This window comes from Condylura cristata, unplaced genomic scaffold, assembly GCF_000260355.1.
Source record: "Condylura cristata isolate star-nosed mole 26May11 unplaced genomic scaffold, ConCri1.0 scaffold00020, whole genome shotgun sequence".
In the NCBI taxonomy this organism is placed as follows: domain Eukaryota; kingdom Metazoa; phylum Chordata; class Mammalia; order Eulipotyphla; family Talpidae; genus Condylura; species Condylura cristata.
This window is the reverse complement of record NW_004567121.1, coordinates 37898086-37921330: the sequence shown is the minus strand read 5'-3', so window position 1 is coordinate 37921330 and position 23245 is coordinate 37898086. Positions and strand designations below refer to the sequence as shown.

At 42.3% G+C, this 23245-nt stretch overlaps 1 protein-coding gene across 2 annotated transcripts in view; it reads right to left on the bottom strand.

The window, feature by feature from the left end:
• Nucleotides 1-23027, bottom strand: part of ADAM17 (ADAM metallopeptidase domain 17) — a 36520-nt gene extending 13493 nt beyond the window's left edge. The window contains exons 1-10 of one of the 2 annotated variants that reach the window (XM_012727466.1): nt 22800-23027; nt 18253-18385; nt 14283-14413; nt 13396-13484; nt 9201-9369; nt 7904-8037; nt 6222-6311; nt 4316-4429; nt 1876-2020; nt 1696-1784 (exon numbers count right to left, since the gene is read on the bottom strand). In XM_012727466.1, coding sequence (XP_012582920.1) covers nt 1696-1784; nt 1876-2020; nt 4316-4429; nt 6222-6311; nt 7904-8037; nt 9201-9369; nt 13396-13484; nt 14283-14413; nt 18253-18385; nt 22800-22851 — 1146 coding nt within the window. In that variant the 5' untranslated portion in view covers nt 22852-23027. Of the gene's footprint in view, nt 1-1695; nt 1785-1875; nt 2021-4315; nt 4430-6221; nt 6312-7903; nt 8038-9200; nt 9370-13395; nt 13485-14282; nt 14414-18252; nt 18386-22799 lie in introns of those variants that run through there. The other variant, XM_012727467.1, reaches the window with a different exon arrangement.
• Between the last annotated feature and the right edge of the window lie 218 nt (nt 23028-23245).

Here is a 23245-nt window from a genome sequence, read left to right as displayed (position 1 = left end):
GAGGTGACCACATGGCGCGGCAGACCTCTCCTGACCCGCCCGCTGCTCCTCTCAGCAGTGTACTTCGTCGATCTGCCTGTTCTGTTCCCCACTCTGTCTCGGGTGAAGCCTCTCGCTGCCCCTGAGCCTCTGGCCTGTACCCCAGTTCTGTATGCACAAATAAATAAATCTTTATTAACAAAAAAAAAACTCTAAACAAGAGTTAAAGGAATAAGGACATAACCCACAAGGACATGGACAAGAGAGGGGACGACAGCAGAACAAGAGAATTTTGGAAAACAGAAAAAAGTACATGAATCTAAGAAAAAGAATATACTGTAACCATGAAACAACAGGAAGCTCTGAAAAATAAACACAAGGGGCTATTGAAAACCAAAAGATTTAACAGAACAGAAATGCAAAAGAAGAGCTGCAGCTGAAACTGATGACGTCATCTAGAAGACAGACAAATGAAAGAAGTGACACTAGGAAAATGACTACAAGGCCAGCGCGCACACGCACACGCGCGCACACACACGTACACACACACACACACACACACACACACACACACACACACCCCACCCCCTTCACTAAAAGAAAATAGGAAATTCTGCATACTATCAAGCTGTGAGTCTCCACACTGGAGAGTCCACCTGCCCAGCACAGTCAGCTACCAGAGTATCAGACAATAGCACTGCTGACCAACATCCATGCTCCCCTTCTCTCTCAATAGAATCCAAATCTGTTCAGGCAGCAATTTACTCAGTTAAAGTAGCCCCTTTCCCACAATTTAGGGGCTTCTAGGCATTCAGATGACCCTCTTCTGCCCAACAGGTAGGGTCTCTGAGGCAGTTTTCTAAAAGGACAGACTATACTAGCTGTGGTCTCCTCTCCTTTAACACCGAAGAAAACCCTCTTGTGAACAGCAGTCCGAAGAAAGGCCTCCAGCTCAGAGCGGCTGAGTGAGTGCAGGAACGTGATGCGGCCAGAGCCTGCAGCACCCAGGCAACATGCCCCAGGCATTTCTTGCTGACTAAGGCAACTGCACACCAGACGAAAGTCACTGTGAGGATTTCTGTTATGTGGACTTTTGGGAACATGTCAGGATATGAGCATTTGGGGATATCTTAGTGACAGTCCCACGAGGGTAAACAACCCGAAAGGAGCTGAAACTTAGGCCTCTAGGGGATGGCTTCAGGACCGACTGTGATGTGCCTCAAACATGCTGGACAGACAACTCTAATTTCTTCAACCTTCTTACAAAAACGATTACTTCAGGCAGATCAAAAAAAAAGATGTCACTTTTTTTAAAGATACCTACATAGGGCCCTCCCTGGTGGCGCAGCGGGTTAAAGCACAGCACTAAGAAGCTTAAGCCACTTCTGCATGAGTTCAATTCCCACCTGCCCAGGAGGTGACCACATGGCAAGGCAGACCTCTCCTGACCCGCCCGCTGCTCCCCTCAGCAATGTACTTCGTCCATCTGTCTGTTCTGCTCCCCACTCTGTCTCTGGTGAATCCTCTCACCCTCCACATCTCTGGCCTGTACCCCAGTTCTGTATGCATAAATAAATCTATTTTTTAAAAAGAGATACCTACATAAGTGTATGACAACAGATATACAATATAACTATGTGTGTGTGTGTGTGTGTGTGTGTGTACACACACAATATAAACTAAAAGCCAATCCTTTTAGAACATGAAATAACGTACCTTTGTAAGGATGGTTTTACCATAATTTTTCGTGCTGGTCAAACCACTGTTCAAGTAGATATTTTTCTTCCCAACAGGGCTGTAGTAAGCTACAGGAAAAAGCAAACAGACGGCTTGTTCAGTGCCAAGTCATAGCCCACTCGGTGTGCTACTCCAGCATCACACAGAACATGAACTTACCCTTCGGACAAACACCACCGTGACTGTTTGCTCTGGGAGAACCAACGTAAGCTAGCCCAAGAGTTCCCATGTCAAAATCTTGGTATGTGAAAAGATGTGCTAGGCAGACTTTCGATGCTTCTTCAGCTATGTCAAAGCTAAATTGCTTTAAAGAAAAAAAAAAAAGGGTGGGGAAGCCCTTCATTAGTTTCAACAGTATTGCACAGCCCAGAACGGACAGACCCACCACTGCCACAGGTCTGCACCAGCAACTGCCGTGAGCAGCACCCATGGGTGGGCAGCACTGTCAAGAAGAGGGAGGCACTTGGAGCTCTGAGAGTGACTCCCAGCTAAGTCACATTCCTGCCAGGGCGGGGCTGGTGCAGCCTAGAAAGGGCACATTCCAGCACAGTGGCTCAGAGCCGGACAGTTCAAGAACCTCAGGCCAACGGTTTTGCAGGTCTACTGGTTTGCAGAGTGTTTTATTTTAAATTTGCTTTGATTTATAATGCACAGGAGTTGTAAGTAGCAATGTGTAAGACAGCATATACTTAGTTTTACGTTATTTAAGATTAAAGTTCATTTAAGTCAATACTGGTGCTTAGGATTTTTGTGGGTTAAAGACAGTGCTATCAAGCTATCGCCAGCCACTGCGATCCCCAGTCAACCAGGGAGTGACTCAGAAGGCGCAGCAGACCTCTCTGGTCTCCTCACTCCTCTCCTCAGCATTGGATTTCAGCACATCTCCTGTTTTGCTCCCCACTCTGTACCTGATGAATCCTCTCATCTCTTGGGAGCCCTGACCTGTACCCCAGATCTTAGTTCTTTATGCCTAAATAAATCAATCTTTTTTAAAAAAAAAAAAAGCTCTTCAGATTACTTTTAAGTCTCTGCCATAACAGTATTAAGACTTCAACTTACAAAGACCTTGATTTTTTTGAAAGCTTAAAAAGAGCTACCAAGGTATGTGAGGAATGAAGTGAAGTGTTCCCAGGATATCCCTCTGGCCACACTGGGATCTGGAGTTTGTGGTAGCGAGAGAGTAAGGCATCTGGAAACCTCGAAGCCTCTGGGAAGATTAACGGAAAGGAACATCTGTAGTTCCATGTGGTTTTCTCCTCTGTCCATCCCTTGCCACAGGCTGTCTGGAGGCCCACAATGCAGAGCTGAGGTGGGCCAGCTGCCCTGGGAAGCAGCCTTCCAGTCCCTCGGTCCCAGCTCTGTTGTTACACCTATGCATACAACCAGCCACACAGGCCATTCACTCCAGCTGTGAGGGCTCAACTGTGCCATTCAAAAACTCCTATGTTGAAGTCCTACCCTGCCCCAGGATGGGAATATATTTGCAGACAAGACCTTGACAAAGGTAAATTAGTGACAGCAGGTCTTCTAAGAGGAGACTGGGACACCCTGCAAGCTGCGAAAAGACCAACTCCAGAATGAGACCAGCGCTCCGAAATACCAATCTCAGACTGTAAGCCTTGAGACCGTGAGAGGAAAAAGTTGTTTTTAGGCCCTTAGCCTTGATGTGGTACTGGCAGTCCTGGGGTCTCATCTACCTGCTGACCTCTGCAGGAGAGCACTGCAGAAGGTGCTATCACTACCTACTTCTGAGGATGGCTAGTGGGTCAGACATGAAGCTGGTCAGTCCTGGAGGAATGGCACTCCAGGCCTCTCAAGCTGAGCAAAGAGCTGATAATGGTCTTTAAGTTGAGCTTTGAACATCATACTTCAGCTTTGTGAGTCCCAGCCAGAGTCAAGAGGAACATGGACAAAGCTCTGGAAAGGAGGTAAACACATATGCTGCTTTAGGCTGCTAAATCTGTGATGCTTTGAGAGAGCAGCAGTAGGAAACCAGAACTCTTTCACACGAAAGGCTACTCTCTAGTCACTTATTTTACACAGGTAACTTTATAACAGAGCACACACAATCTTGGGCACTAATGGCTTGTGGCCACACGGAAGAAATCACAGCCTGTCAAAAAGAAGCCATATGGTATATAGAATGTTTAGGTTACCGATCTTACGTTTTCTTACCAGAATTTAAAAATGTTAAACTTCTATAGAGAAACTTAGATTTCCAAGTCATATTTTTACGATTTAATGCATTTTTACAAGCTGCTTAATAATTCAGACCTAAGATACCCACTGGCAAATTTCAAAGAGACCTGAGCAAAATGCTATGAAGTCACTGGCACACTGAGCGCGGTCTCCTCACGCCCCATTACGCGATTAGGGTCTCAGACAGGAAGGTCAGACAGCAGTATCTGCTCATAGCCACTGGCACTCATCATGTTCAGGGCCCTTGTGCCCCTCGCGCTGCACCACCAGTCACTGGCAGGTCGTCAGGGGAGGGCTGCTCCTGCGTCGCCTTTACGAACATGCCATTTGTCAGTGCAGACGTGGCCCCAAGGTCAGAGGTCACAGGGGGGGAGGGCATCACAGCCATCATTCCACCCACCTCCAGCAGCATCTTCACGTCCCAGGCGTCCTTTTCTTCATTTGGGTAACTTTTTGCCATGTTGTAGTGCTTTTCACCAGGCCTGACTGCTTGTGGAGACTTGAGAATGCGAATCTATACTTAAAGAGAGAACACACTTAGAGGACATCAGAAAAAAGTCACAAGACTGAAGTAACAGGGCAAGTCTAAGCTATTGAAAAATAGTTTATCCACCAATCTAAAAAAAACCCTTTTAGAACCCAAATTCTACATTCTTCAGTTCTAATTTTCAATGTTTGAAAACTCACGATCATGGAATAAAGCAAGCATCGATGTCAATGAATGACTTACGAAGTTATACATGAACTCCTAAAACTTCGTCTAGTGAGTCGGGGAGGGAATGAGAACTCGGGGTCTACAAGCCTCCAGTTTATGCTAACTGTTGTCAATATCTCAGAGGCACTGAAGACTAAGCCGTACACTGCTGCATGTCACAGGAATAACCAATGGACATACTTTTCCTTGGACACACGATACAAATTCTTACTAATCCTGCTAGAAAGTGGAAAGGGGCAAAGGCTCTCTCCAGAGATGAAACCCAGGACAGAGACTTTAGAAAAAAAAACAAAGCCATGTGGAGCCCGTCGCGCCTGCATCTTCCGAGCAGGGTGCTGGGGTGCTCTGTCGCCATGAGGTCAGCACCCTGGAGTGGGCTTTCCAGCTCTTTGGCAGTTGGTGGACAAGGTCAGTTCTGGGATGAAAGCCCATGACTATCCAGCTGCATGACATTCCACAACCCATCTGTTACCCTCACGGAGCTCTTATTTTATGTCCCAGATCACACTGTTTCTTGACTGAGAACTACCTAAGGCAACAGCTTTATTTATCAGTCCCTTAGAGTTCCGACATAATGAAACTAAAGAGTGAGGCGGCGCTGTGCATACCAGTACAGTGTCATCTCCACAGACTTGTGAAATGAAAATGGCCCAAGAGCACAATATCCCCAAGGGGTCAGACGCACACACATCCACATGCTGCCCATGCATGAAACTGCTTTGCAAAGATACGCATGAAACTAGCGACCGGGGCCTCTAGAGAAGGGGCTGGTTGACAATGGAGGGTGAGACTTACTTTTCATTGGCTTTTGTACCATGTGTGTACATTACCTATTCAAATAACAACTTAAAAAAGAAAATGCAAAACAGTAAAAGAATAGAAAAGGGAAAAATCATTCTCTTAGTTTTATACAAGTACATAAACATTTAACATGTACAAATAAGACGCATGATTTCAGTATTTTTTTTTAATCTCTAAATTCTGTACCACAGAACCTATAGTAAGGCTAATGTGAGGAGCGGGAAAAATCAGACAGTAAATTCAATTCAAAATGTCTGTGTATCCAAAGCAATACCCAATTTCAGAAGGATCCTTAATTAGTAAGGATGTGGAACAATTTTTACTACACTACAGAATTAAGATGATGTCAACACATCACTGCTGGACAGACCCCTCCTGAGTAGATTATAGGAAGTCAGGAGATTTTTGGGAAAAGGTCTCTAATGATTCTGTAGGTACAAATGCCTTGCAAATGTACACAGTAGTTCTGAGTCAACTTTCCGACTAAGAATTCAACAACTCTGCTTAAAGACATAAGGCCTAATCAAAGTAAAAACGCAAGAAGAAAAGCCCACGAACTCAGAAAGGACAGATCGCGCCAGCCTGAGAAGGCGTTCTGCCAAAAGCAAGTCTAAGAACAAAAATCTTCACAATCTATAAATATCTGCACAACTTACCACTAAAAATCACCAGAATTTGGAAATATTTATCTACGATTAACGTTGAAGATTTTTGGGGGGGGATTTGACTACACACAAGAATTTATACCACATAACAGCAGGGTAACACAGGCCGCGCCCTTGGTAAATACCTGCTCGATCTGTATTCCATAGCCCTTAAAGCCCGCGTTGTCCCATGAAGTATTCCGATAGATGTCATCGACTCTGTCAATTAGCTCTATCTGTGTGCAGGAAGAGAGAGTGAGAACTGCGTTGTGTTATCTCCTTACTACTGTGAACCATGTAATATAAACTCAGCTTCGAGAAAATGCTGTTGCAAGTTTTCACCGATTACACAAACATTTGGATGTTACTCTTTATCACTGACAGGTCTAACAAATTATCCCTATGCCAAACTTAAGTTGTTACCAGAATAAAACAGTGGGAGATTTTACCCCAAATTTCAGATACTCAACTGTATGTGGAACCAAAAAATCAAGTAACAGGTTTTTAGTAGCTGCCATTTTAATCATTACAAAAATAAAACTTAAAAGCAATCATTTACCTAAAATACTCCCCTCTAAGAAGTGTGCTGTCTTCACTCTATCTCTTGGCTAAAGCCTTAAGGATCTGCCTCAGAAAGGCCAGGAGCAGAGCCAAATTGAGCCTGTTCCCCACGGGGCAAAGCTCATACCTAGTCTCGGAACAGAGCACCAGAGGGATATAAGGGTTCCACCATTCCTTCTCTCTCCTTCCTGATTCAGGAAGTGGGGAGGGGCAGAAAATACTGGGAGGGAGGGGCATTAGTCAAGAGCAATTCAAACTACGTAAGAACAAAATGCTCCCAAATTGAGTTACATAAAATTTGTTTTGACAACTGTGAAGCATATTTCAGAATAAGGATCTGTCCTTTGCTTCTAAGTAACTGTAAGGCTAAGCCAATTTCCAGGACTACACCTCACATTATATTCATATGCTTGGGATAAAGAACAGATATTAATTGAGAGGCATCCCTTAAAATAAAACCCCTATTAAGAAAACAGCTTTTTCAAAAAGGAATGTCTCTTACTTGGAAACAAGAGTTACAGTGTCTTCATACTATACTCCTACCAGATTCATAATAAATCCTTTCACTTGACATGGAAGGAAAGGGTGACGGAGCATATGACGAAAAAGAGGATGGAAAAGCAAGGCAGTGAGAAAGCCGTCTTTACCGCACTCTGTTCTTGGTTCATGAATAGCTGTATTCTCTTTCATTCCCTCAACCCCATTTTGGTCAATGCCAAGTTATTGTGGAGAATGAGGTCATGCTAAAAAAATGTCAGTGAAATATGATTCTCTTGACTGAAAAAGTTGCAGTAGTAAATGACCCCAACTCTACTGTCAATAGTTCTGTAATAGTCAAACCTTTGCCCGCGGTGAGTTGTGACCAGGAAAGCCCCACTAACAGCATGTAGCTAGTCACTCTGTAAGTCTCCGTCAAACTACAGACATGTGTCCTGAAATCCACATGGAAGCAGCACTAACGCAGTTCCGACAGGACTTCCGGTCACCCTGGAGCACACGCCCGCCTGTCACCACCCGGCGCTCCGGTCACCCAGCGCTGCTTCCAAGCAGGCAGTTGTATAAAGGGAGGCCAATGTTAGGCTTCTTCCTAACACACACCGGAGTGCTAATGTGCAGGAAGTGCAGCCTTCGAATGTTTTAGGAAATAACAGAACATGTGAAACAGTCTGCTTTCATTATGCTTTAACTTACAAGCCTTCTTTCCTGGCATTTGTCCACTATATGAACTTCCCTTGTCCAGTCACCATCTCTAGGACTGACCACTTACCAGGTAGTTCGTGGTTGTGCTCTCTTCACCGCGGCCCATGTACTTGTAAAAGCGGTGATCTGCTACCACCAGCAGTTTACAGGTGTTCTTCAGGGGATTTGGCTCAGCTCTCCTCTTCACGCGATGGACAAGCTCTAGTATGAATTTGTATGCACTATTAAACCAAAATTCATCAGAACAAGGAGTTTTTTTTATAGCAGCACTTTAAATCTAGCGAACTCTCGAAATAAATGTCGTTTCAGTTTAATATCCTTAAAGGTACTTTGAACAAGAAAAGCACTTGGAGAAAAACAGAAAAGTGAAAAGTAATATGACATTTAACAACTGAAGAATTCAAAACCAAATGAAAGTATGCCCCTTTCTAAAAGGATACTTTTTAAAGGTCTAAAACTTAACAATCACCTACAAAGCTGTCATTTTTCTTCTAGAACATGTCTACACATAAAGTAATGGCAAAAATATCAAGATAATCAAACATTAAAAGTTAGTTTGTAGAAAAAAAGTGTGCAAAATGATGTAAAAATAAACTTTTGTAATAAAAAAAGTTAGTTTGTAGTAATAGCATGTTTTTCTTGGCAGACAGTCAAACTGTTTAAGAATTTCTTCCCTGCTGTATTAAAAAGCGAGTACTACTGGCCCTCCCTGGTGGCGCAGCGGGTTAAAGCACAGCCCTAAGAAGCTTAAGCCAATTCTGCATGAGTCTGATCCCCGCCTGCCGTGGAGGTGACCACATGGCGCGGCAGACCTCTCCTGACCCGCCTGCTGCTCCCCTCAGCAGTATACTTCGTCAATCTGCCTGTACTGCTCCCCACTCTGTTCCTGGTGAAGCCTCTCACCCTCCGCATCTCTGGCCTGTACCCCAGTTCTGTATGAATAAATACATCTTTAAAAAAAAAAAAAAAGCGAGTACTATTTCTAAGGTTTTCCTGAGGACACTTGTCCAGATGTTTTCACGTTTTAAATGCTTTAAAGTGACCTGTCCCCAAACTGGTCATTTTCTTTCTAAATAGCAAAGACCTCTCTGATGCCAGCATTCCAGAAATTACATAAGCAATCTAAAGTGTGTTTGAACTGTTGTGCCACCAGGGAGGGCCCATTTTAGGTATAGTCTTTGTCACTACTAGTACTTTCTAATGTTTTCAACTATTACAGACAAAAGAATTAAGAATTCCTAAACAAAATCGTATTTTCAAGTCAAATGCTATAGCTGAGAATCATGACTTTTCATTAACAGTCATCCCCCTGAAGATAGCTGAAATCCTTGTTTTATGTGTGAAATACATTTTTAAAGTCTCACCATCAGGTGGCTCTCTGTCCTCCAGTCCTTCTGGAAGCAACTCTTCATTGTCTGCATTTATATAACCACACACTTTCGGAGACTGCAATCGTGAAACATTCTTAATATCTTCAGATTTATAAACTAACACTCTTTTGTCTTCAGTATCATTAATTAGTCTCCAAAGTGGCTGAAACAGAAAACACATACTGTGATGGTAAAAATGAGAATTCTTAAGTTCTCTGATCTTCAAGCTCTCAGAGATCTGTGCCCCACTACTATGATAATTAACTTATCTGAGCATTAACGTCTCCCACTGGGTAAAGTAGTGGTAATTCCTGTCTTGAAGATTATGTAAGACAAACAATCCACTCACAAAGATGTCATAATAAAGGTTAGTACTACTACTAATAAAAACAAATACTATTATCACCATTACTAACAAAGACGCCTGGAAAAAAATTACCAATTACTGGATTGTAAACTGGAAAACAAAATCTATGAAGGAGATTTTGAAGCTAACTGGAGATTTTAACTATGGGGTCATTATTTGCTAATACTGCAGACCTGGCTTCATCTTTTCAGTGAATCAATTTTTTTGTGGCTAAGTAAGAGGCACACGCTTTAATATTTAGATGTGAAGTCTCCCAAGGAAATATCTGGAAAAGTGAGGAATGTACGCAACTTTAACTTGAATCCTAGATTCACCTACTTGGAACTAAGAATAGACAAACTAAAAAGCACCTATATTCTGGCAAGAAAAAAAAAATCACTCTAAGTAGATAGACAGGCACATGCATTGTGGCAGAAGAAATGCTGAGTCCTCCACACAGTTTCATCTTTGAGCAGGAGAGAAAAAAAGGATTTTTCTCAGCCTCCTTTGCATGCAGGTTCTAGAATATGGGTGACGCTGGCCACGGCCCCCACCCCACCCCCGCCCAGTCCTTACTATCACTCTGGTGGACTATCAGCTCTGTTCCCTTCCATGACAAGCTCAAAGGCCTCCCAATCTAAACGGCAGAGCTGCACCAGGAGGCTTCGCCAGCCCCACTGCCCGACAGGCAGGGACAAGCCCCCGCTGCTTGCAGCTACTGAGCATGGGTCGGGAAGAGGAGCCCTGGCACAGTCCAGACAGCTTCATCTGGCTTCCAGACTGTCTCCTGCCACTAAGATCATCCTGATGGAAACACTAAAAGGTGTGCCCAAAGCTGTTCATGTATACAGTTGCTCATCACATAAAGTTGTTCCTTAAATAAACTTAATTTCAAAAATCAGAAATTTTATTTCAAAAACAATGGGGACTGGTTAAACATGGTACGATGTTTCAATGAACCAACAGGCAGCATTTATTAAAAAGTCCAATTTAAATCTTCATTAACATGGAAGGAAATATGTTCATAATTACACTGTTAAATGAAAAACACATGATAGAGTTGTGTGGTTCTAATTTTATAAGAAAAAATAGTCTACAAAGCTGTATTTATGGGTGTGTGTGTGTGTGTGTGTGTGTGTGTACACACACACATATAAAATACGTACCATATGAAAATATTTGGAAGGATGTCATCAGAATGTTAATTACAATTATATACCCAAGTACTAAGATTTCAGGTAATCTTTTCTAAATTTTTCAAAGACAGAGCAAGTTTTTTGTTTTTTGTTTTTTGTTTTTTAAATAAACATACTTTAAAAAAAGGTATCGGGGCCCTCCCTAGTGGCAGAGCAGGTTAAAGCGCAGCACTAAGAAGCCTAAGCCACCTCCGCCTGAGTTTGATCCCCGCCTTCCCGGAGAAGATCCACATGGTGTGGCAGACCTCTCCTGACCCGCCCGCTGCTCCCCTCAGCAGTGTACTTCGTTGATCTGACTGTTCTGCTCCCCACTCTGCCCCTGGTGAATCCTCTCACCCTTCGCATTTTTTTTTAAAGATTTATTTATTTATTCATACAGAACTGGGGTACAGGCCAGAGATGCAGAGGGTGAGAGGATTCACCAGGGACAGAGTGGGGAGCAGAACAGGCAGATCGACGAAATACACTGCTGAGGGGAGCAGTGGGCGGGTCAGGAGAGGTCTGCCTCGTCATGTGGATCTCCTCCGGGGCAGGCGGGGATCGAACTCATGCGGAAGTGGCTTTAGCTTCTTAGTGCTGTGCTTTAACCCGCTGCACCAACAGGTAGGGCCCGGAGTCATTAAAATTTACACTATTAGGGCCCGGAGTCATTAAAATTTATACTATTATGGCACTGACACCATGCCTTAGCCCCAATCAGCACTCAACTGGACCTGAAATTTTCATTTTCACCAAACCCAGCTACAATTTTCTAAAGGTTATTCTGTTTTGGTGGTATCCTGAGTACCTAGAATATTCCTTTTCCTAGAAACAAATACACATCCAAAAATCTGTGGCAGCCATTTTGTCCTTGGGACTAGTATCCAACACATAGCTATGTGTTACACACCAGTGGCTGCTCTGGCCTTGGTTTCTACTGCTAGTGCTTCACCAGAAGACCGTTCTGAGTCTGAGTTTCCCAATTTCCTCTTTTAACTTCTCAGAACATATACACTATCACCCTTCACTGACCATGCAATGACCAAGACACTCCAGCATGTCGAGAAGAGAAAGTGAGAAACACACCTTATCTTCAACTGTGATTAATGTGTACTTACCGAAAATTACTAGATAAAGAAAAAGAAGTCAGAGGATGTGTGGCATTCTCTCAATTAAGGTTCTTAAAAAATATAGGATGTACTTTATGACCATCTCTTAGACATGTATAAAATATTACTTGTTTCTAAGAAGCCATCTACTTTAAGTCTCCCTTGTAGAGCAAGGGGTTAAGTCTCAGCACTATGAAGCTGTCCACAGCCACTGCAGCATGAGTTCAATTCCCAACAAAGTGCTGACCCACAAGATGCAGCAGATCTCCCTGTCTCCCAGCTGTTCCCCTCAGTAATGGATTTCCGTACATCTGCCTGTTCTGCTCCCCTCTCTGTCTCTGGTGAATCCTCTCACACCCCCTCCCCCACCTCTGGCCTACAGTCCAGTTCTTGTATGCATAAATTTTAAAAAAGAAAAAGATCTTATCTTTTCTTTTAGTCATCTACATTTCTGGTTAAGCATCTTTATATACAAGGAGAAACAAAATATAATTAATGATCTTTTTCTTCTGTAAGACACCCTACTGACTGGGAAAAAAATCTTTGTACTCCACACAACAGAGAAGGGACTGAACATAAAGATATACAAAGAGCTCATTTGAATCAACAGAAACAAAACAAACAAACCAGTCAAGAAATGGGCAAAAGAACTTAAAAGGCACTTATCCAAAGAGGAATTGTAAATGGCCAACAGGCATATGAAAAATGTTTAACATCCCTCATAATCAGGGAAATGCAAATCAAAACCACAATAAGAGACTACCTCACATCAGTGAGAATGGCACATATCAAAAAAAAACTAACAACAAAATAATGTTGGCAAGGATGCACAAAAAAAGGAACTCTCCTACATTGCTGGTGGGAATGCAAACTGGTCCAACCTCTATAGAAAGTCGTGTGGAGGTTTCTCAAATTGCTGAAAATGGAGCTTCCATATGACCCAGCAATTCTACTCCCAGGGATCTACCCAAAGGATACAAAGACATTAATTCAAAAGGACACCTGCACCCTTATGTTCATTGCAGCACTACTTACAATAGTAAATCCTGGAAACAACCCAAGTGCCCAAAATTAGGTGACTGGATCAAGAAAATGTGGCATATATAAAAAATGGAATACTACTTAGCAATCAGAAAAGATAAACTCATGCCATTCGCAGCAACATGGATGGAGCTGCTCAGTAAAATAGGTCAGAAGGAAAAAGAAAACTATCGAATGGTTTCACTTATAGGAGAAATTCAAGAGAACCAAATAAGGCAGGGGGGAAAAGTGCATTGTTACTACAACACAAAACACAACAAAACAAAAATAGAGACAATTATAAACCAGAGAGATCCTACAGGGGAGGGGGGACAGAGATAAAAAGGAGGGAGGAATGTGGGGGGGCTATGGTGATGACAGGTGGGGGAGGAGGAAAGTAAACGTCGTAAAATGAACAATAATGTAAATAGTTATATATAAAAATGTAAACTTAAAAAATCTTTTTCTTCTTTAAACAACCAAGAAACAGCTTTTTCTTAGATACTATGAAAGAGACTGACATTCACATGCAGATTTACCTCTATGTTATATTCTGTCCCATCTGTGTTGATCCTTACTGTGATATCATCATCTCCTATGTGGGCCAAAACCCTGGAGTCAGGCTCCCCTTAAAAAAAAAAAAATTTTCCACTATTAAAAGTATTTTAAATAAACTGTGCAATCCTGTCAACAAAAATCAACCACAACCTCCATCAGAGTGGACCCTACCCAGGTACTGTAGAAAGTTAACAACTAAGAAACAAAGGCTCTGGGAAGAAGCCCGATTTCCCACTTCTGAGGGCAGTGTCTTAACTCCACTTACTCCAAACCTGTCTGTTTCTTCTCAAGTCTTTCATGAGAACTATCTAGAATATGTTACTGAACAAAACAGTGTTTGTTTGTTTTTCCTAGAATAATCTCACCTACATATGAGTAAAAAAAATCAACTAAGAGGAGGCACAAAGAGAATCTGAAACCACTAGATTTTGAACTACATTTTCTGGGGATTTTAAGGCCGCTTTTTTTTCCTTACGGCAGAAAGGTTCCAGCAGTAAACCACAATTGCTTGGTATACTTTCTTCGAGGAACAGGATCATAAAGTCAATTACTCATCTTCTAGCGTCCCTGTTTAATTTTGCATAAGAGAAACCTGCAACCCTCCCCTAGGCTACAAGAGAAGGTTAAATTCTTAACCATTGAGAGGAAATTCATTTTAATCACCAAAATAGCCAGCTGGGATGGCTAGATAATACCTATTTTCTCCTGCTGGAAAGTTTCTGCTTTCAAACTTATATAGCTCAAATTGAATAGAAAAAACAAATGGACTTCTTTAGCACTCCTTTCTAACTTCCCACATAAGGAACAGGTAATCAAGTTAGAACCAGACACCTCCCACTCCAGACACAAGGCAGAGACCCCTACTAACCAACCACGTGTCCCCTGAAGAAGTCCTGCCACTTGACAGCATACTCGCTTTCATCTTTTCCATCCACCACTACAACTTTGAAATTTTGGGAAAAGCGTTCAGTGCTTGATGTCAGGTATAATTTAAAATGCCTGAAGAAAAAAACGCATCCACATTTTACTATAAACACATAAAAAAGAAGTCTAATTTTCACGTGATTAAACTTTCTTTAAAAGCCGTAAGAACCAACCATGCTTTGTTGTAACCCTGTTTAACTAGGTGCTCAGCACGTATCTCTTATAAAGACAAAGGCATTCATACCATTTGTTAACTGTACACATTATCTCTACTCCCCACAGTGAAATTGAGGCTTGAGTGGTTAGTCAAAGTACTCGAGGTTACACTACTAGTAAATGAAGTACTGAAACAGGAACTTTCATTTCAGAAGCCTGTACCATTCTGCCTCCAGCAATCAAGCTGGGAAGACTGTCATGCAAAATTCACACAAGCTACTCTCTATACTTAAAGGCACTCATGCTTTGTTTCTCCTTGGAAAAAGTGCATCCAGGCCATCCCTGCCTGTGCAAGGGGTTTAAAGTGCAGCACTATGAAGCTATCCACAGCCACTGCGAAACAAGTTCAATCCCCAACCAGTACTCCACTTCTTGTATGCATGAATAAATCTTTTTAAAAAATGAATCCACAATTATAAGGAAACAATATATAAGTATCCAACAGAGACACTGAATACACAGTTCGGCTGAAAGCACAGCAGCTTTTGTTTTCTAAGAGTTTCATATATCTGAGTATAAAAGTAGGTGTGGTGTGTAAGAAATCTTCAGTCATCATTTATAGAACCCTTTCAATGTGCTTCCAAACACCAAAGATAAACAAAGGTATGTTATTCATCTCAGCCACAAGAACAAATTGTCAGCAGTAGTGCTGAGAATCTAAAATGTTACTTTCCTGAAGTCTGCATGAATCTTAACAGCCAAGAAACCAGACTAGAAATGTCTCCATGGCAACAAATATTTTTGAGCATAACACAGTAATTTTAATTTGCTTGTAGTTTTTTTTAAATGATCACAGGGAAAGAAACAATAGAACATTATTTCAGAAACCCTTAGGGCATTTTCCTTACTACCATCATACATATCTTTGAACACAGTCACAGTTATCAACCCCAATCAAAACACTGAAATGCATACCCATTATAAATGTCTTTTTTTTTTTTAGAATTTATTTTTCATTTATGCATACAGAACTGGGGTACAGGCTAAAGGTGCAGGAGCAGTGAGAGGACTCACCAGAGACAGAATGGGGAGCAGAGGAGGCAGGATGACAAAGTACACTGCTGAGGGGAGCAGTCAGTGAGAGAGGAGAGGTCTGCTGCGCCCTGTGGGTCAGCTCCCCTGGCCAGCGTTTGAACTCATTCTAAAGCTGAAGTAGCTGCAGCTAGCTTCATCATGCTGGGCTTTAACCCACTGCGCCACGAGGGAGGGCCCCAAACTTCCTTATTATTTAGAATTCTAGTGGTGAGTTTTGGTACTTTCACTGAATGTTCTTTCTAGAAAAACTAAATTGCATTCTTCATTTCTACAATAAGAAGTATCTCTACTATGAAGGAAAGAACCAAATGATAACAAGTCTAAATACATGCAAGCAGGTCCCTGAATAAGTCATTTCATCCAACTTCATTTTCTTATACCAGTGATGGGGAAATAAAAATCAGGCCTCAGCCAGGATCATTCTCTGTGTAAGTTTTCTCTCTAGGGATTCTGGTTTCATCTCAAAGATGCACACATGAGGTTCACTGGAGAGTCTCAACAGACCCTTCGGAGAGCACATGGGTTTGTGGTGGAGGGCATCTTGTCCAGACTGGAGACCTGCCTGCCTGGGCTGTCACGCTGGGCCCTATGCTCCCCTTCTCACACTGAACTGGATTAAGTGGGCTGGGAAATGAATGAATACGGTGATTGTTTAGTATCAGAAGTATTGTGAGTTTTTATTTAACATTTGGTGATGTTTCTGTGACCAGAAGTCCACTGTTAAGAACTGTAACTCTTACTTATATTAATTAGCCTTTGGTAAATTATTTCACTCAAAGTCACAGCATGCCAGAAAAAACAATGTTAGTGAGAATTTACAGTCTAATTTGTGTATAAACTATATTAGCTGTGTATCAAGTCACAAGTCCAATGGGCCCATTTCTCAGCAAGCTTATAAATTAAGTGCTTCAAAAATTTAGTGTGAAAAAGACAAACCCAATGTAAGAATGATAAAAAGATGATAGAGACAGAGAAAAATAAAATAACCTATAAATACAAGAAAAGATGCTCAATTTCATAAAGTAAAAAACAAAACAATGAGATTCTTTCAGAGGGGCAAAAGTTAAAGGTCAATAAAACCTAGTACTGGCAAGATTTTTAGTTAATTGGCAAACACACACATCTTCAAGAAGAGTCACACCTATAGGGGAAACATGGCAGCATCTGTAAGTAATTATGCTTATCCTTGACCCAGTTATTCTCCTTTTAGGAATGCAACCTATTAAAATACATTATTCTCTGGAGCATTATTACACAAAAACTACTATAAAAAACATCCACTGACAGAACTATCCATCAGTAAACTATTAAAATTCAATGCAATAAAAATATTTATGGAGTTGTTAAAATGGAGCTAAGTCTATTATCCATGTCACCCACACATAGGTACATATACCTCTATATCAAAACAATGCATTTAATCCTTTAGAAATTACACAGGAAGTCTCTGGCTATGGTAGGGTGACTGAGGAAGAAGTGAAAATTTCTTATACCTTCTGTAGTTTAGTTTCTTTTATTTCTTTAAGTGTTTGTTGGAGAAGGCCTATCCTATGGCTAAAGAACAACTTTATAACCTCCCAGTGTTCTTCATATTAGCTAAAACGTCCTAAAACTGTTTTTAGAAAGAGGCCTGCATTACCAAATCTTAAATCTGCAAGATACAGGCAATCTTAAAATTCCTGCCATCTATCAATTTATGAGTGAATTCAGTGTAAAAAGAGCATGAATTCCAAACCAGCTCCTCACTAGGTTGTAGGGTCCTGGCCAAATCCTCTCAGTGTCTTATTCAGCATAAGTTGAAGGTACTGCTTGGTATATGACTGAAAGGCCTAAAGCAGCACAACAGATTTAGGTAGTGTTGAATTAATTAAAATTCCCTGTTAAAATTCCACGACCCGGGGCCTCCCTGGTGGCGTGGGGGTTATTAGCCTCAGCTTAATCAAGATATTGGTAACCACTGTGGCAGGAGCGCAATCTCTCAGCAGGGAGCTGATGCACATAGTATAGCAGACCGCTCCTCTCCTCTGACGCCCCCCTCAGCAGTATATTTCAGTCTGCCTGCTCTGTTCCCCTGTTTCTGCTGAATCCTCTCATTTCCCTGTCCCTCTGGCTTAAACCCCAGTGGTTATATGCATAAATAAAAATAAATCTTAAAAAAATATTCCATGAACATATTACACCACCATTAGTACCTCTGTAACACCTATACTTTTTTTTTTTTTTTAAAGATTTATTTATTTATTCGTACAGAACTGGGGTACAGGCCAGAGATGCAGAGGGTGAGAGGATTCACCAGAGACAGAGCGGGGAGCAGAACAGGCAGATCGACGAAATACACTGCTGAGGGGAGCAGCAGGCGGGTCAGGAGAGGTCTGCCTCGCCATGTGGTCACCTCCGGGGCAGGCGGGGATCGAACTCATGGGGAAGTGGCTTTAGTTTCTTAGTGCAGTGCTTTAACCCGCTGCGCCACCAGGGAGGGCCACACCTATACTTTTAATGATCATCAGGATGAATTTCAGAATAATCAGTACTTTATACAGGAATCACATGACAAATCTTTAAAATGTTATTTCCTAAAATTTCAGTAGACACCCTTAGTATTCTGCTTTCACCAAACCAACTTTTTTGCTCCCCCAACATTATCTTTGAATAATTCAAATTACCTGTTCAAGGCTGAAAATGTTAGCAGTGTTTCCAAATGTGTTGATGCACGGAGATCCCTTTTTCTTACTGAGTGCTGCTGGATATTGGATAAAGAGAGGATATCGTAGTCTGAGAGCAAAGAATCAAGCTTTTCTGAAATAAAAGTAAAAGATCATTAGCACCAAAGTCTATGGATCAGGCATAGTATCCCTAAAATATCAGACAATAAATTCTTCCTTATGTGACACATTATGAAGTCACAACCTTTGAGGGATTCTTAGCAAAACAACAAATTTTGAGGCTAAATCTAATCAAGATCTAACTTCCTTTTTAGGACCTGAGATTGGATATTGCCAAATTAAATAACAACCTTAGGAAGTAATCAGCCACACCCAAATGTTAGAATTCCTGCAGAACAAATGACCCAATTTCTTCCGGAAAAAAATGGCATGGGAAATAAGTGAGGGCGGAGATGTAACAGATAAGAACACCACAAGAAAGCCAATGTATGCACCGTTTAGGATTCTAGGTCAAACAAATTGGGAAGTATATTTGTGACAATTAGGGAAATGTGGGCATGAATCCATGTTTACATCAGATACTGATAATCTTGATATAATCAGGGTATCTTTCGCTACAAAAAGGTAAATTCTAAATTAAAGGCCTTTCTGACTTTTATGTTGAGAATTTCTAAAAACAAAGTTGCTAACTCAATCCGCCCACTGCCAACAAGGTCCTATCAACAACCTCTTATCAGTTGTTGTACAACAATAAGCAAAGAAAAAATGAGAAATAAAACTTTCACAGAAAAATCACATATTCAAATTAAAGCGCAAAAATGTGATAATATCCCCTCTAATACTGCTACCCTAACAGGCATGGCAGGCTCTATCAATCCACTGGGTATCAGGAAGTTCAAGTGACAAGACCAACTAATTCCTAGAAAAAAAGCAACGTTAATAATTTTACCAAGCACACTTGGAACCCAAGAAAAACACTACCCCAAAGATAGAACAAGGGTGAATAGTTTTGTTGGTACTGAGCCAGAGCAAATTCTAAAGGAATATGTCTATTACTCCTGTAAGTCACATAATTTTGGTGTCTTAAGTCTCTGCAAAAACTGTCTAAAATGCATGGGGTGGTGCTTTCCTTTTATTTCAACAAATAATAACTGCAGAAGCAGAGTTATACAAAATCAATCCACTAAATTTAGATTGGCTTCAAAACACAGCAGCAGAACTTAAAAACAAGCATATCAGTAGTAAGGTAAACGAACTCCATTTAAGAATCCACCCAAGGCTTTTCTCCTTCCTCTTCCCCTAAATATCCTCAACTGGTTCATTCTTCAGTTCCTTAATTCACTGCCATGTACCAGGCACTGGTGTGATTGCTGAGATAAAGCATTAAATCACAGTCTCTGCCTAAAGAAACACTTCAGTGTGAAGGAAATGGACAGTGCAGAAGGAAGTAGTATGTCAATGCTGCGGACATCAACGCAAGGAAGCCAAGGTAAGAAATGGGAAGTGTCAGCTGACGAGTGGCCAAAGTCAGGGAGAAGCTGCGTAGCTGCATGGCAGGAAAGCAGGTAAAGCAAAAGCAAGGCCTGATGCTGGCCGACGGAAGTAACTTGACCAAAGTCCGTTCAAGGCTCAAAAACTCAATATTAAATAAAGTTGCAGCAAATCCGAGGTGCCACCCATGTTCCACTAACAAACTTCTTTTTGGATTTACTCCAGAGGCAGCTGTCTCAGATGATCAACAATCAACTTTCCTCCAGGAGATGGGGCCAGCAGTCACAATGCCTGGCAGCCCAATGAAACCTTTAAGAAGCAAAGATGCTTAGAACTTACGCAACACATTTGAGTGTCCGTTTCCTAGAAAACACATGCTTGGTGTTTTATTAGCTCCACAAACATCCCTGAGGTATTATCCCCATTTTACAGGTGAAGAAACAAGACTGAGAGCAGCAGTCCTTTGTCTACAATCACAAAGCTCATGTACCAGGGAACTGGGGTTTAAACAGGGCATGTTTGGCTGCAAACTCCAAACTGCACTGTCGTACTATTTTTCAAACTCCTTAAAAATAGTCTTGCTTTTCTTGGATCTTCTGCTTCTTAGCCTCCTACTTTTTTGACCTTTTTTCCCTCCCTCTGAATTCTTAAATCCTTCGCTATACCCTTCCTCTCGCCTCACAGATTATAGAATGCTTGAAAGAGAACTGTTACTCATCACAGTATCCTCCCCTCACAAGCCCCACCAGCACCTTGCGCAAAACAGTGAGCCTGTGCTCACAAATCTCATGTTGAGATGCTGATACCATTCCTTGGTTCAACTTGGCTGATACAGGTTGGTACATGAGTCAGTTTCATTCAAGATCATAATCACTCCTACCATTGAGAAACCACCTCCTGCTGTCAATAAGCGGTCAGGCGCTGTCAGAGTGCCCCTCCCCAGCCCCGGCCCCAGCAACACCTGGGACCTGGTGGGAATTTTAATTTCCAGGTTTCCCCTCAGTCCTACTGGGTCAGAAGTTCTTGGCGCAAAGCCCAACAATCTGTTTCACATGGCTCCCAGCTGATATTGATGCGCCTTCAAACCTGAGAACCAGTGAACTAGGCCAGTCATGAATGAGCAGAGTGAGAAAAAATCTTTACGGACAGAGATGTTCACTGCTCAGCACTACATTATGTTTAAGAACAAAAAAAACACAAAAATTAGTAACTGGGAAACAGCAATTAAAAAGCTTCCAAGTGACCGACCCAAAAAAAACACACACAAAAAAAACTGCAATCATTGAAGTACTGCTAACAACAGGTTTTTAAGAACACAAGGAAATACTTATGCCATGTTGCTGTGTTAAATAAACTAAGATGGGTATTGCATGATCTTAACTGTAAAAATAGAGCCTAGAAAAAAATAAAGAGCAAGAAATTATCATCTTAAGGCATATTTCCTGTAATAGTCACTTTTCTCAGTAGTTTGCTAAAGCACTATAAATTGTATAACTAAAGTGTTCCAACTGCAGTTTATCCTCTTTAATAACTAGGTGTCTCAGTAGATGTCCCAGAGCCACCACAAACAGCTTGATAAAAGCCAAGCTCGCCCTCTGTGCAACTACTGGTGTTGTTGCTCCTGCTTCTGTCTTTTCAAAAGCAAGTTAACGTTCAGCTACTCCACAGTACTTCGCTCCCAAATGTCCAAGGTTAATGAGCTCCATATTCCACAACCTTTTCCACAAAATTTACATTCCACCCCCTCCCCGAGCAATTCTTTTTTTAAAAAACATTATTACTTATTTCTGTATACAACAAGTTGGGGGGGAGGAGAGAGGACTTCCCAGAGACCCAGAGACAGAGTGGGGAGCCGAGCAAGATGATCTACTGAAACCCACTGCTAAGGGGAACAGTGGGGAGCTAGGAGGGGTCTGCTGCGTCCCACAGTCACTCCCTGGCTGGGATGGGCCTCAACAGCTCGATAGCGCTGACCCTTTAACCACCAGGGAGGCCGCGCCCAGAATCTATTCTTTATCCACATCCAAATCTCTCAATAAACTCAAGTACAAACCATTTACCTCCTTAGCACATGGACAGACAAGACTAGAAAATGCTTTAAAAACCATCTGTGCTAGGTGGGGATGCTCTTTTTAAAAAGTCCACATGGCAAAAAAAAAAAAAAAAAGTCCACATGGCTGCACAAGGCTCCCCAGGGTGCTGAAGGCACTAAACAGCTGGCTTCCTCTCCTCTCAGCCAGCCCCCAGTTCAAGTGCCCAACAACAACCCATTCAGGCTGAGGGAGCTCGCAGCTAGTGTGGGTGGCCCCCACCCACCCCTCCCTACTCTTCTCTGCCAAGTGCTCCTCTCCCCCCCTGGCTTCTGCCTCTCCTTGGAGACCCCACCCTTCCTCACTGCTTCTCCATCCCCACCTGTGCCCCTGCGTTCTCGCCCCACATTCTGTACACACTTTCCCCTTTCCACAGGGCCCCATCTAGTCATTTATTCAACAGACAGGTATTATTGAGAATCTCCTACTTCCCTCAGGCACTGGGGATTTAGTAGAGGAAAAGGGAACTATATTTCCAATATTGTGACACTGAAAGATCCCACACAAAGGATATAAAAGTGTTAAATGCTAGGGAGCCAACACTGCAAGGCGACAGAGGGTGACTCCGCCTGGCCAGAAGGCGCTATGCAGACAGCATGGAAACTAGACCAAGGGACAGGAGAAAGGAGAGGGCTCCAAAGGCAAACCGGAGGAGGTGTGAGGCACTGGAGAGGGGTTGGGGGCGAGAGGGGAGAACAACGCAGGGAGCAGGGAGAGGTGTGAGGCAGAGTGCAGACTGGCACAGGAGCCTCAGGGGCGAGGGGCTGGAGGGCAGCAGAGGACTAGTCACGAGAGCCTGGAACTACATGATGGACTCTGGCTAAGAACAACAGTTATAAATCGGAAACAGAAAGGGACAAGACTGGAGCCTGGGAAGTCTGCCAAGGAACGCCCGGTGGACATCACTCAAAGACCCCCAGGTTTTGACTTGGGCACTGACTGGGGAACTAGTGAAACAACACTCACTGAGGTCAAGACACAGGTGGAGCTGGGTTGCAGGAGACAAAGAAATGATCATATGCTACATCCTCACACAGGAGGCCTCGTTCTTCGAAGGAACGCCGAGAGGCAGTCTCCTCACCGAGCGGAGCACCATCAGCTGCAGAGCAGGAGGAACATGCTGCAAGGCGGAGATCCTCACACCCAGGCGGCGGGAGAATTTCAAAATCATGTTCCAGACAAACTTTACCCCTCATCTGTGACCTATGTTTTCTCCCTTCCAACCATGACATCCTCTTTTATTTAAAGTAACAAAGGAAAAGCACTTTTGAAATCAAAGTGAAACTTCTACACCCCAACTGCAACTTCAAGATCTCATCATGACTAAGCTCACAGGACTTCTCACTTCCCTGAATTATGCAATTCGTGAGAATTCAGCTAAAATCACTCTGGGTAACCTAAGGAGTTCCCCC